The sequence below is a fragment of the Bombus flavifrons genome, chromosome 8 (assembly GCF_040668555.2).
Source record: "Bombus flavifrons isolate JBK064 chromosome 8, iyBomFlav1_principal, whole genome shotgun sequence".
NCBI classification, from domain to species: Eukaryota; Metazoa; Arthropoda; class Insecta; order Hymenoptera; family Apidae; genus Bombus; species Bombus flavifrons.
In genome coordinates, this window is record NC_138449.1 from 6699932 (window position 1) to 6715189 (window position 15258).

Genomic DNA, 15258 nt, shown 5'->3' on the forward strand with positions numbered 1-15258 from the left:
TGTAATATATTAACTCGCATAATATATTATACTTCTTCCAGATTCTAAAATATCGATGCGTGGTCGCCCTGCATGTTATAAATGCAACTTGTGGAATTGATTAATTGTACATTCATTTTTTTAAAAAAGTATCTCAATTTAATGTAACAATATTTATTTACACATATTATTTTTATATTTCTTTATATAATATTTCTTTAGACATACTATTATTTTTCGGACGTGTCCATTTTTTGATAACTAAAATATGATATATAGGGTGAGACGGTAATCGTAGAACAATTGGACAGAAGATGATTCTACGTGAAAAAATATGTCGAAGATATGGAGTAAAATTTTTTCATATGTCGCTTTTTTCGAAACATTTGAGTTTAAAAATTCGTCAAATATACTTTAACTTGGCTAAGTACGGACTAGGTATGAATAAACATTGAGCACGAGGTTATTAGTTAATATACATATGAAAATAAGTCAAAAATATTCAATAATATTTTCCTATTCATTGTAAAATCTCATTTTCAAGAAACTAAAGTTTAAACATGTTTAATTACGAAATAGTTTGATACACGCACATGATATCTCAATCTCAATAATCATTTTCAAATCTATTTTCCTCGAAAAAACGAAAGTATCTTACGAAAAAATATTATTTTATTTTTTCAATTTATTTTCACATGTAGTTTAAACTTCTGTCGATTATTTATTCTTGTCCAGTCCGGAATTAGGCAAATTTATATATCCTTGTCAAATTCTTAAATTCGATTTCCTCGGAAACAAAGTCTCGGATGAAAAAATATTATACTACATCTTTTTCTTACTTTTTCACATAGACTCACTATTTTCTGATTTCACTGGGTGTAGGCTGATACTATTAGAGTGGAAATTGTAGTACTATGAAAAAGCAAAATTTTTAAGTGATAGAGGCGCCACCATGTATTCATATATTCATATATATTATATGTATATTTTATGACAGTACTATAGCTGTTTACATTATAATATTACTTATAGTGTAAGTGTTCAATTATTGATTGTGCTTGCAAATGATTCTTGAACTTACATATATTGTTTTTCATTGTTTATTAAAATGTTAGATGAAAATAAATTTTAAACAAATAAACTGCAAGTGTGTAAGTAAGCACAAGGTAAATGTTGCCAACTATACATTTTTTAAAACATTTCTTATTACTTTATGAAAATAAGTAAACAAATTAAACAAATTCTATCTTTATTTTAACAAATTTATTTTGGATCCATAATTTACAGATGTTCGTAGTGATTGTACAAAGTAGAAGATCTTATTGTTCAATGTAATAAACGTATATAAAATAAATATATAAAATCATATATATACTGTCAATTAAATTTATTCATTATTGTCATTTAAAAATGTTGGGTTATCATATGCAGGCCTTTTTGAATTTTTATTTTTTGGATATATTTCTTTCTCATTAGCTGCATTATTTTGAGACTGCAACTCATGTTCTGCTAAAATATTTGAACGATGTTGTTCAAATGCTTCTAGTACACCTTTTGGTGTGTTTAAAGATATTGTTTTTCTAAATCCTGAAATAATACATTTAATATAAGATTATTTTAAAGCATAATTATTATTTTTGTTATATTTTATCATTACAATAATATTATATATCATAAAATATTACTTTTAAATATTATTATTAAAATATAATTTATTAAGTATATTATACTAAAATTAAATACCAGATATATCAGGGTTCCTTAATTTTATATTGAAAAGTACTTCAAAGTTGGAAGGTCGCTTCGTAGGATTTTGAGATTCTTCCGTCAATTCTCTAACAGTTTTATGTTTTCTTGAAGGGGTTTCAGACCTATTATTATGTATTGTTTGATATTCTACTGTACTTTGGAGACCATCAGCTATATTTTTTGCATATGTACTGGTAACTAATTCATTTGGCAAATTTTCTTTCTGGAAAGAAATATGAAGGTTAAATCAATTAAATTAAATTATATTTGACAATAATTCTTTTTTATAATATTACCTTGTTAAAACATGTTAAACTCAATTTCACATTAGCAAGAACATGGATAAACGTAGTGAATCTATGAGTTAACATAGCTAAGAATTGGATGAACAAAATGAAAACAAATGCAATAATAAAGAGACATCCAATTGGTTCCAAATGCATATAGTTTCTGAGTATATGTATCTGAAAAATTTTTTCATTTATAATGAGATTAAAATCAGTCAGAAATGATATTCATAGTAACCCCAAGTTATTGAGAATATAAGACTTACTTCATGTGTGTCATTAATAAAAGTAATGTTATATTTAACAGCAAATGGCCATTGGACATGCAAAACATCTTTGTTTATTTGCAACAAGAATATTGCCACTATAAATAATGTATTTATCATAAAAAATTTGAAAAGACATTTATTACGTATATCTATTAACCCCTCTGAAATTTTTTGCTACAACAAAATTTAATTTTCCATAAAAGTTTTTATTAATTTTTCAATTTTAATTATTTATTTTCTTGTAGAAATCACACTTACCTGCCTTTCCACATCAATTTCAATAGGATGTAAATATTTTTTAATTAATTGCCTCCAAAATTCTTCTTCTGCATATGATAGAAAATCTATTTTTCCATTTTTCAAATGTTCATCTTGTATCCAATAAGGATTTATTACGTAATTTGGATCTTCTTGATTGTTATTAGTAAAGATACATTCTGAAGTCTCTGATTCTGTTCCTGTATCTGTATTTGTGTTTAAATGTTCAGACACTTCTAATTTTACTTCATCGTATATTTTACTTTGATCGTTGCTTTTTTCTTCTATATTGCCTTTTAATATGTTATTGAGCTCTAAGGTACTAAAAATTTTAGTGAATTTAAATATAATATATTTATTATAGCATTTCTGAGTTTTCATTAGTTTAATACCTTTCTATATGCTTTAAACGAATATTAATTTCATTTATAGAATTATAGATAAATTCTAAGTACTCTTCTGATTTCTTCGAATTTTTATGAGTGTAAAATCTACATTTACACAAATTGTGCAAAAAAGATTTCGAGCATCTATTAGCAACTGTTCCCTCTTGTTCAGATTTCTTTAGCTTCCTATTTTGTTGTTCTAATGCCTATAAAAATTATAATTCATAATGTATGAGAAACAATACTAAAACAATAAGATAATTTTTTTATAAAGTTATACTTGTCTGTGCAATTTGGATTCTCTGGTTCCCCATGTAATATTATGTAGATTGAAGATAGAGAAAATAATGAGTAACATGTACATAGATGGCACAGTAATATAATAAATGATTGCGTAAGGTAAACATGATAGTTCCTGAGGATGCAAAAAGCCTGTTGCTACGAACTGACCGATTACAATAAGAAATAAAAGAGCATTGGGTGCAAGGAGTCCATCTGCTGCTATTTGTAATACTATGCCAATTAATACAACCATCATTACTACACCATATAAGACAGAGATAGTTTCTGCTGCTATAAGCTGTAATAACATTAATAAAAACTTGTAAATTAATTCTATTAATTAATTCTATTAATTCTATTAATTATCAGTTTTAAATTGGTTATATTTACATTGTATATGGATAATTTAGATTATTACCTGTTTGTGTACATCACCAAAAAAACTGATTAAAGCAAAAATGACAATTGGAATTGAATTACACCAGAAACTTATCCAATTATTTAATTCAAAGGAAGTTACAAATGCCCCAACCATCATTAAGTAAATGAAAGATGGCCCTATAATTGTACTACCTACATAAAGTAATATAATAAATAAATAAATAATAGATATACATATATATTTTTAATACATAATATATGAATAACTATTTCTGCATTTATTAATTATACATATTTATAGAACCAAATTACCTGTTAAAATCCATTGGTAAGTTACATAAAGCCATGAAATATTATTATTTAGTTTCCTGGTTTCCCTTGATGTATTTAGTAAATCAAAAATGTTAGCCATGGTTGATGGAATCCATCGCCGACGTTGAATATAAAACTCTTCAAATGATTCCGGAGCATGTGTATAAGCGTCACTAGCTGCACAATATTCCACCTAATTGAATGAAACAAATGAAGAAAGGTATTTATAATAAATTAATAAAGCATTTTTTAAATCTAATTCCTTATTTTTTAGAAAAATAATTAATTTTTTTTAAATTATGATTTGAAGTATAATGTAGGTATAAATATACATTTTCTTACTTTACAACCAGCTTGTAAAATTAGTGTACAAAGCCATCGATCTTCTCCTTGATCATACTGAATATAATGTTTTGGTTCAGTTGACCTTATTGCATATTTAGCTATAACATTATGTTGCATTAAAGCTTTTGCTCTGAACAGAGAAAAACAACCTGGACTGCAAAGAACAGAGCCTATTGTGTGTTCTGTTGACTTCTGAAGCCAATGCCCAATAGCATATTCAAATTTCTGCAACCAAATCATGGGACCTACATATGAAAATATATTTTTAAAACTATATTACAAAATGCTTTAATTATTAATTTTTAATAAATATTAAAATAAATTTAGGAGAAATAAGAATATATTTCACATATTAAATTTTTATGTCAAACTTAGATATCTATGGAGGTACCTTTTCCTATGGGATGTATTCTTCCACAAGCTGCACCTAATTCCTTATTTTTCTTCATTAAATCTAGCAATGCTTTAACAGCTGTTGGTCGAAAATCAACATCTCCATCTAGTGTTAGAATGTAAGTATTTTCTGCTATTAATTCTTTAGTATCAAGATCTGTTGATGAGTTCATGAAACAATAACCAAGAAGATAATACATATACATGACCTAAAATATATCAGTAATTAGTACAAAATAAAAAGATATAATTTATGTATTTAAGAAAGAACCTATTTGAATTAAATTTATAGAAATATAATTTTGTCTCATATTAAGAGTAATATGATTAAGTACACCTGACTCCATCGTTTTCTGTGTCTGATTTTATTTTTATCTTTAAGATGTACTGTTAAACGTGTTTTTCCTGGTAAATTCCAAACTAGTTGACCACCATAAGGAGTTGGATATTTAGTTGGTGGTAAATCGAGTATACCAAGATTTTTTATGTTTTCCTGCACTGATTCCACAAATGTTGCTACATATTCATTTATGCATACTTCACTTTCTTTATGGTCACAAGATCCAATACAACCATGCATACAACAAAATGCATCATCAAACATTACATGTGCTGAAACAGTTCATATGTCATTTTTATTTAATACTTTAAAGATTTTAATTAAAATATCCTACATGTCTTGCATAATTAATTATAAGTATATTATTTACTTTCAAGTTCATAATAGTCATTAATAGAAATCTTATAATACTTCTGTGTAACTTTCATGGCACAGTGATCTTTATCTAATCTTAAAATACTTCCAATCAATTCGTTCATTTCTTTTTTATTTTCGTGCCACATAGTTGCACAAACATAAATTACAGGAACATAAGCATTTCTTTTGTTACTTATAGTGTTTTGAGAAAGTGTGGAATTAGGATTATTAAAATCACATATTTCATTTGAATTGCTACTCTGAAATAAAAGTTTCAGCTAGAAAGCAGCAGTTAAACAAACTTTCATTTTGAAATACTAGACAAAGTAAAACCTCAAATTCTGTAATAGAGTCTGAAGATTCTTCTACTTCTTCAACAACATGATAATTTTCATGTCTCCTCTTATTTAATCCTAAGAATTGATCAATTAGGAATGCATCATAACTAGAATGATAGAAAATTTTCTCTATAGGTGCAAGTCTTTCCTTTTCACCTAACCAGATTTGTACTGTAATCCAAATCTGTGATAACCACCATATTATCCAGCACCAGATATGCCAATTTAAAAGAAACTCTGTCATACTATTATATTTAGGTGTATTTAAGAATAAATAATCTGGTATTAAATTATGAAATGCACACGAATCTTCTTCTCTTGATACACAAAATATCATTATTAATAAGATCGTCCCTGGAGTAATTAAACTTATTGGTAGGGCAAAGCCAAACTTATGCATTTGAGTTTTATATGCAATTATTGCTGTAAAGGTATTAAACAATTTTTAGAATTATACAAGATAAAATAAAAAAAATTATTACTATATATAATTTATTATTATCATATTTATAATAAAAATGTATACCTTACCTACTTGATATATGACAAAAGCACAAAATATTTGTAATAAAAAGGTATACAGGGGTGCAGAAGTAGTATCTATAATAGTATCTATAATATTATCTTTATTTGATAGTTTGATTAATTCTATGTTATATTCATTCTGTCCCAAAAATTCAAAAAATTCTTGTATATGGATTTCTTTAAAAGTTGAAATCACTATAGTACTTGAAATAAAGATTAAACATCTCCATAATGCTATATATCCTTGTAATACATTGCAATTATTTGATAAATCTATCTTATTTTTTGCTAATAAATTTATGAAACCTAAATAAAAAATTATATTTTTTTAAAAAGTTGTAGATTAGAAAAAACATGTCAGAAGATATAATAGATTTAAATTATGCACAAATTTTACCACAATAACTATTGTGTGTCACATAATTATACCACCAACGAGAGGAAGATAACAAAAGTGATATAGGAAGAATCCATGTTAGAGGATCTTGTATATAATTCAGAAAGGAATATAAAACTGTTCCTGAACCTTGAGCAATTACTGCTAAAACATTGGATGCTAGAACTACTATAAATATCTTAGTTGCTCTTATGTATTTGTGATATTGTATAAATAAATCTGTAATAATAGTATAAATTTGTTAACTATATTTTTCATAACTAATTTACAAATAGAGTTACTTACTTAAAATGGTAGGAATAAAACAAATACAACTACAGATTGCAGCAACATCCACAGAATTAAGCTGTGGAAGACTATAGAAAATTAATGATGCAACACCAATTGACTGAATTGTTTCCAAAACAAAAAGAATTATAATAGCTTCTTTTGCAGGCAATTTTTCTTTCTTTTTGAAAAGAAAATACCATATTGCATAAAGTATTGTGAAACACTCTGGTATGAGGAACATAGCAATAATATACCATGTCCAAATTATTTTGCCTTTTTTGGAAATCCTTGCTTCCAGTTCTTCTTGATATTCTACAACATTAAATGTTACTGAAATAGTACCCTTATTTGTATAAAATGTAAAATTTATATTAAAAAAGAGTTACATGTAAATATATTATGAACATAATTGTAATGAGATTTATAATTTTAAGGAACTATAAGCACAATTATAAACTTATAATGATATGAATTAATGAAGATAAATATTAAATAAATTACCTGAATAATAATCACAGAACTGTATAGACTTTTCATCTTTGAGCTGTGATAGAGCAAAAATGACTACAAATTTAGAGATTAAACCAGTACAAAGGACAATACAGAAAAATATACCATATACAAATACTTTAATAATTTGCATAGAAATATCCAACCATTTTTTATTTTGCATAGATGCACTTTCCTTTTTTATTGGAAAATATTTAAATATATCCCAAAATGTATTTGATGAACTTGGAAGCCTACAATTAAGTGAGTAAATTCAGTAAGGTAACTATTAATTAAGCAGACATTTTTTAAACACATATTAAATTATGATATTATAACGTAGATTACTCGAAATTTTTTTAAACTTTTACATACTTGAAACTTTTAAATTATATATATAAATAAAATGATGAACCCTTACGAATTTTGCGGCGTATTTTCATCTTCATATTCCGAAAAATCATCGTTAGAATATTGAAATTCATATGAAGGTTCTAAACTATTGTCTTTCGACGATGACATGCTGCAAGAATAAAACTTACTAATAAGTTTAGTCATTGATGTGTCACCAATAGCCCAAATTTTCATTGGCATATCAATCAATATACCGATAAAATTGATAAGATTTCAAATTTGTCAAAGGTTTTCTACATTATCTGTGATCTAGGAGATCAAGGAGATAGAGAAACAAGTAAGTTACAGTAATGTTCTATTTTTTCTAAGACGATATTTAGGTTTATTAAGAAATGAATTTTGGTCAACAGAATTCATTGTTATTTATTATTAGCCAAGTGTGTTATATGAAATGGTGTAGAATTATTAAATGATATATTTTACGCCTAAAAATAGATGAATGTAAAAATATTATTTTACTAGAAGAAACATCAGTTGATATTTTTATTTATCATTTTTTATTTAGTAATATGTATTAAAAATATTTCAGATATGAACATAAAAATGAATAAATTAAGATCTTTACGCAATAATAAACTGTTTCAAAACTTTAGACAAAAGAATCTCAAATCTTAATAATAATTATTGTTAGACTGCGCATATTTATGCAAATTCGCGTTTTTATGATTATAAGTAAAAATATAGAACATATATAGAAAAATTGTTTTATCCATCAGATATCGTAAGAAGTAATATATATTTGATATTTTATATATTTTTTTATATTACATAAATGTTGAGCATTTTTGCATCTTAAAATTTCTTATAAATGCATCAAAATCCGCAGTCTAGTAATTATATTCTCTAATCAGTTCTATTCATTTAATAACAAATTGTAAAAATTTATAAAAATGATAGCGAAGATTGAAAGCAAGTATATGAGTAATACATTCAAACAAGATTTTAATTTTACCGCTGCCATAAAGTTGAAATCATATCGAATTCTGAGTCGTAACATTCGATAAGAAATAATCGATAATGAATGGATTTCGTAGCACTTTTCACGAGATAGGTTCCTATCTGTGAATTACGCTTTGTGCTACATTTGTCAATAATCGGGGATAAACTTAAATGCCGGATTAATTCCTTCGGCATAATCTAAGCGAGCTCGAAAAGGAAAAGAGAAATCCTAAAGCGATGTGGCGTGCCCCGAAGTTGGCTCTCCGGGCCGAAGTCTTCTTTGTTCAAATGAAAGTATTAATACCGAAGGTTGAATCGGTTTAACCGCGGAATACCTTCTTTCAGTACTTTTTAAGTACTTTTCCCTGAAATTATACGTCTTCTTCAGGGGTGAATTTCCCCCCCGATATTTCGTTTTTTTTTTTCAAAAATGGCATCACAGAGTCAAAATGCTATGAATGTAAGTTCGAGTGTTTCACCGGCGAATGGATCATCCGGATCGTCGACGACCATCTCGGTCTGCACTACGAAGATGCAGTCTCTTACTTCTACACCATCCTCACAATCCTATCAACAACACTCGTCTCCATCGTCGTCACCATCGCCGTCGCCGTCACCGATGCAGCAACAGCATCAACAGACTCTACAACAACCTAACAATATAGAGGCAATTGATAAGAATTCCTCCAATACATTAAAAGTATGTATACATATAGTCATATATATTTGGAAATATTTCTGTTTGAAGAAAATAATCTATCATGCAGATTATATGTTCATTGATAATAATTTTTTACATTTCTTTTGTAGCGTAATCCAAAAATGGAATTAAGCAAAACTGATTTATTAAAACTATTAGGGCATCTTGAAGGAGAATTGCAGGCAAGAGATATTGTAATAGCAGTATTAAAGGTAATTTATTTTTCATTAATGGAAGCATTTTTATAATTGATATTAACTGTTATAGTAACAATATGATATTGAATATTTAAGACATAAATAGGTTTTCTGTGTATTTTATAGTCAGAAAAATTGAAACATCTATTAAGTACTCGATATCTGAGTGGGACATCAGATCCACATGCTGCACTTGCACGTGATATTGTATTAGTAGGTAGTGTCAGTGAACATGAACCAAATCAAATAAATAAACAAGTTGCTACTTTAGAAGCACTTGTGACACAACAAAGATGTATGCAGTTTAAAATGGCCAAAGTTCTTAAAGAAGCAGAGCTTAGGCACAGAGCAGTATGTATATCATATTTGGTTACTTAAATAGTAATGAATATTGTAAATTGTATATTCATACTTAGTTTACTTCAGGTTATCAAGGAATTAGAAGAAGAAAAACGAAAACATGAACATGATACTGCCCAGGGTGATGATATTACATATGGCTTGGAAAAAGAAAGGACACGATTGAAAAAAGAATTAGAATTAGAGAAACAAGAAAAAAAAAGACTGGAATTAGAATTAAAGAAAGCAAATGAAACTTTAGAGGAAGAAAAAACTCGACAGAAGCAAATAGTACTTCTTCTACTTGCTGAACGCAAAAAGATAATTATGAAGTATATAGAAGAAAGGAAAAGATCAGAAGATTTGGCACAGATATTAAGCGAAGAAAAAGTTCGGATAGATTCTATGGCTGAAGGACTCGAAGAAGAAAGTAAAAAGTCATTACAAATGGAAGCAGAATTGGAGAAACAACTTGCGCAATTTGACATGGAAAGACAGCAATATAAACAAGCCTTAGCAAAGGAAGAAAAGAGGGCTAAAGATCTCGAATTAGAATTAGATAAACTTAGAACTGAAATGGATGTATGGAAAGAGTCTCAAACACGAGGTTCTCCAAGAGGTGTGGGTGCAACTCCACCACCACCCCCAGCCAAACCAGTTAATTTAGTTGTTATGCCTACAGTTAAGCCTGCTAGTGCACCACAAACAAGTATGTTGTGCATAATAATTAAAATGTTACAGTTACATACATAAATAGAACTTATTTTAGTAAGCACTAATAGCAAGCAAATAATATTCTCAATATCTATTATGATGTTGAATACTGATAATTGCTAAAAGAAATTGAATATTTTTATAATTACATCTTATGTGCAGTTAAAGGTACAGTGCTGGGTACTGGGACTCCAATGGTTAGTAGTAAAGTTGTTCAGCCCACTGCCACGGTATCTAGTGTTCCTGTCAGCGGTCCAAGTAAGAACAGCAGTTATCCTAAAGTTGAAATAGGATATAAACGAATTAAAATATTTTGGATATATTTTCTCTAAGAGAATTTTTATATTGCATGACAGTGGATGAATTAATAAATTACATTTTGACTGTTAATTGAAAAAGGAATGGTAATTATAGCTTTTGCTCATAAGTGTAATGCACCTGATATTGATATGAATTTGTTATTTCTACTTATTTGATGTTGATGCGATAATTTATAATTTAATGCTGGTTCAGACTGATACAGGGTTAATACAATAAATAATTTATATTTAAGATTTTATTCTAAAGATTACATAAAACTAAACAATTCGTGCTGATACTTTGGGAACAATATTATACATTATATTTTTAATTGTATTTCAATATTTTGAATATAGATATTTTAAAGTAGTGAAATAACACTTATACTAATTTCTTTGTAGCTACTGGGATTGCTAGGTCAGTAACTCCTGGGCAGGCATTACGCGGCGTCACGTACACGTCCAACATTACATCTTCTAGTGGAGAAACTGCGACGTCTTCTGAAAATCAGGTAAATTATCCCCATTTTCCTTCACATTCTACTTTAATTTGAAAATATTATACAGTACATATTTATGCATATACTTGTAAAAAATCATTTTTCATAATATAGCTTTCATAATATTAAAATCTTTCATATTTTCATTTCAATCAATTATGTTGATTTTTAAAACACCACTATGTTTTATGCATCTATTTTGTATGAAAATTTACAGAATATACAAAAGCAACATAATAATATGTTATTAGAATTGAAACATTTGAACAGTATATTGCTTGTATGTAATTTCAAAAGAAATTATTTTAAAAGTAAAATTTATTAATAAAAATAAATTATTGATCTTTGTATGAGATTTAAAAAGAAATACATTAATTTAATACACTGCTTCATAATATAAGCATACAAGCATGATAATTTTATATCCATAATTTATGTTAAATTTTATTTTGCTAAGAAATGAATAGAACACTAAAATACATAAATTAATTTATGAATATGTAAATTATACTTATAAAAGTGATCATATAAGCAAAAATTTAAGTGTTAAATATTGTTATTATTATTATCGTTATAATTATTAATGATAACAAAAGTGCTTCTAAAAATAATCAAAATATGATTGAATTAATCTATTAGGTTTAATAATATTATATGATATTATTTTATATGTGTATCATAATCAAATAGGATTTTCTAGTCTTATATTTTGTTCAGGTTGAATGTTATATAGAATAATTTTATTGTATGATTATTGCATGATAATGATAAATATAAATATGTCTTATCATCTTGTTATAGAACGCACAGTTATTGCGTATTTTTTGACTTTTTATATTATTTCTAATGAATCAGTGTAACAAACAGAAACTGCTTTGGGGTAAAATTGGTTTATTTCTTCTTCTAACACGTACGTACGTTACTGATCGTACTTACTATAATGACATGAAAAACAATCAATATAATTGCTAAGCTAGAAAAACAATCGATGTATATATTTAGAATAATAATATGAACAATAGATATTTTCTATATTTTTATACAAAAAACAAATGTAAGATGTAAAATACACAAAATATTATTGCAAAGCAGAAAATAAAGGTGTTCATACATGCACAGTAAGTTATAAGTATACATATGAATATTAATGTTGCATGCACACATCTTGCAGATGCGTTGCATGTTTCTTCAATTCAATAGGTATTTCTTAATTATTACAACGAAACTTCATAAACATTTTATTATTACAATTTTTTAAATTATTATGATAAATTTATATCATGTTATAGTTACACTGTTATAGTTGTAATTGAATATTCTTTTATCATATAGATGACAAAAAATTCATCTTTTTATTTCTGATTACACACATATACACACACACATGTTTGTAAACTTTAATTCACATTGAATTATATCACATTGTATTATTTTATATAAGTTACTACACCATCAAATTTTAAGTCTAACTTATGTATTATGCTATTCTTATTTTGTACATAAGATTACTACTTAGTATGTACATTGATTATTTCCTTAATTAAAACTTGTATGCAACTCACTTTTGAGCCTTATTTACAAATTTTCCCTGCTTGCCCTCCTAATTGCAACCCTGTATTTGCTATTGCTAACTTTACCATGGTTTGGTTATTCACCTGTTATTTTTTCAAGTTGTGTAATGTAACTATTCTAACAAAGAAAAGTAGATCTACATACAGTTTCTATAGTAGAACGTTACAATTCTTTTTAATTATGCTCGTAAGCAAATAAAATTCGTATTACCTTATAATAATCTCTTTTGTCATTTTACCAAATGATATATTAAGTTACTAGGAATCAACGCAGTTCTGGTTGTAGTTAAAAATTAATAAACATATCTATCATGAAATTGCTTAGCTTAACAAGCTGATCTCTTCTTCAAACATCTTCAATTACTATTTCTCTGACAATTGATTTATTTCTTTGCTTTAGATTGGTGATTTGGTATAATTTCGACTGTCCCATTTTTTTTCTTTCTGTTCTTAATCATTATCTTAAATGCAGCGATCGTCTATATGTGCCCTTCTAGTGGGGGTGCTTCAAAGGGATAACCGGAACGTTAAATCGGATCTCCTGTGTATTCATTCCTCAGGCTGTAGACAAACGTGTGGTTGTACCTGCTCCTGTAAATCCTGGAGGCACGGTAAAACTTATACCGTCGACACAAGCTACAGGAAAGCTTGGTTTTCATGTTGGCTCTGGTTCGGCGATTCAAGCATCCGGTATGCTGCCCTCGAAAAAGCCACCAGTATCTCGCGGTGTTCCTCCTCCAGTGCCGCCAAATAAGCCGGTAGTACCACCTAAAAAGGAGGCTGCTTATATTAGAAGGACTGAGTCTCAAGCAACGCAAGACGCCGTAAAACTTGGTAAACAAGCTGCGGCGCATCCTACTAGTGGACCTACCGCTCCTCAAGTCCAACAGGCAATAGGAGCTTTTACTCAAGCCTCCGATGAAGAGGTTAGTAATAAAGCTCCTCTGCCTTTCTCATCCGATTAATACGGATGAACAACTTCAACTTCATTTCAAGTGCCAGCATCTTAAATGTTTCTATGTTCTTATCACCTGATATATTCTTTCCTCTTTGTCAATGACTTTAGAAGTCTCATCGGGTGCTCAAGAAAGCTACTTATTTGCACAAGTTGCAAACACGTTGTTATATTTTCTATTTAGGAGGAACTTTAATTATGATTGAATGAAGCTACTGAATAAAAGGCCATTATTTCTCTTATTATACTTTTACTTTTTTTATTATACTTTTATATCATTACGATATTTACGATATTTTACATTTTATTAAAATTTTATATATCTTGTAGAAGTTCAATTATTCTATAACATTCTATAGCTTCTCATGTTAATTGGATACTTCTAAAATTATTAAATTATTTTTCCCTTATCTCGAATCATTTTCATTGCATAATTTTTTAACGAACACGTCCTATTCTTCCTGTTTTTTTATGTTACGTTAATTGGTTCTTAAATAAAAGTTATTAATGTTGCCTGTAAATTATGGGAGGTTTTTGGTAACGAGAATATTCTTTTGAAACTTGCTGCACGATTAACTTCCTTGAGTATCCGATGAATCGATATTGTTCTTCTATATGATCCTTTTTATACGTGAACGCAATTCAGAACTCGTGAATATGATTTCAGACAAAGCCACGTTGATTTAACGGCGGGTACAAAAAAAAGTAAGCATTATTAACGTTTAAGAAAGTCTGAAAGCCGTGTTACACGAATAAACTTGGGGTAGTATGTTTGGAACTACGCAACGCGGGATTCCATTAAGCAACGTTTCTGAATCAACGAAAAGAAACGTTAGTGCTCGAACTACTTGTTCATCGATTGATTATACATCGCGTACCATAAGATATCATTACTTATATTGTTAGATCTCGCCATTGGACGGATCTATGGATCCATAGCGATACATCACCACAACCAACCAAGAATCATGCTTGTAACATTGTACTATAGTCGAAATGAATCAATCGAAGAAACGGGATTATTTGAACTATTTAAGGTAGACTCTGTAGATTCTGTAGTTTATTATCCGCGATCTTTCCGAATTACACTAAAAGTCATTAGATAAAATTAGTATCGTTGTAACGTGCTATTCGTAAGAAAGAACGATACTGTTATTAACAGTGGACGTGAATAATAAATGTTTATGCAACAGGGAGCTAGACCATGTAATATGTTAATAAAAGAAATACTTTTAGGTAGGGAAAGATATGGAAGGGTTATTTCACGTTAAAT

The 15258-nt window shown here is 28.0% G+C and overlaps 2 protein-coding genes and 1 long non-coding RNA gene across 4 annotated transcripts; 2 read left to right on the forward strand and 1 right to left on the reverse strand.

The window, feature by feature from the left end:
• The first annotated feature begins 4 nt into the window (after positions 1-4).
• Positions 5-5978, forward strand: LOC138182330 (uncharacterized). The gene is made up of 2 exons (XR_011173762.1): positions 5-1145; positions 3328-5978. It is a non-coding gene; the product is annotated as an uncharacterized LOC138182330 (long non-coding RNA).
• LOC138182290 (chitin synthase chs-2) lies at positions 1261-8905 on the reverse strand. Its single transcript, XM_069117977.1, has 20 exons — positions 8724-8905; positions 7779-7880; positions 7370-7611; positions 6884-7180; positions 6599-6817; positions 6208-6507; positions 5672-6099; positions 5352-5598; positions 4979-5253; positions 4640-4850; positions 4246-4493; positions 3904-4096; positions 3629-3783; positions 3209-3508; positions 2935-3134; positions 2543-2864; positions 2282-2458; positions 2025-2192; positions 1723-1951; positions 1261-1566 (listed from the first exon to the last, which is right to left on the reverse strand). The coding sequence occupies exons 1-20, from the start codon at positions 8903-8905 to the stop codon at positions 1367-1369; spliced, it is 4695 nt and encodes a 1564-aa protein (XP_068974078.1). The 3' UTR covers positions 1261-1366.
• Naus (cortactin binding protein N-terminal like nausicaa) lies at positions 8818-15224 on the forward strand. 2 transcript variants are annotated; one of them, XM_069118008.1, is made up of 8 exons: positions 8819-9410; positions 9521-9622; positions 9734-9958; positions 10034-10655; positions 10823-10918; positions 11362-11471; positions 13591-13956; positions 14653-15224. In XM_069118008.1, exons 1-8 carry the CDS (start codon positions 9141-9143, stop codon positions 14665-14667), a joined length of 1806 nt encoding a protein of 601 aa, XP_068974109.1. In that variant the 5' UTR covers positions 8819-9140; the 3' UTR covers positions 14668-15224. The 2 variants fall into 2 exon arrangements, with proteins under 2 accessions (XP_068974108.1, XP_068974109.1); XM_069118007.1 differs by having other exon boundaries at positions 8818-9410; positions 13591-15224.
• The last annotated feature ends 34 nt before the right edge of the window (positions 15225-15258 follow it).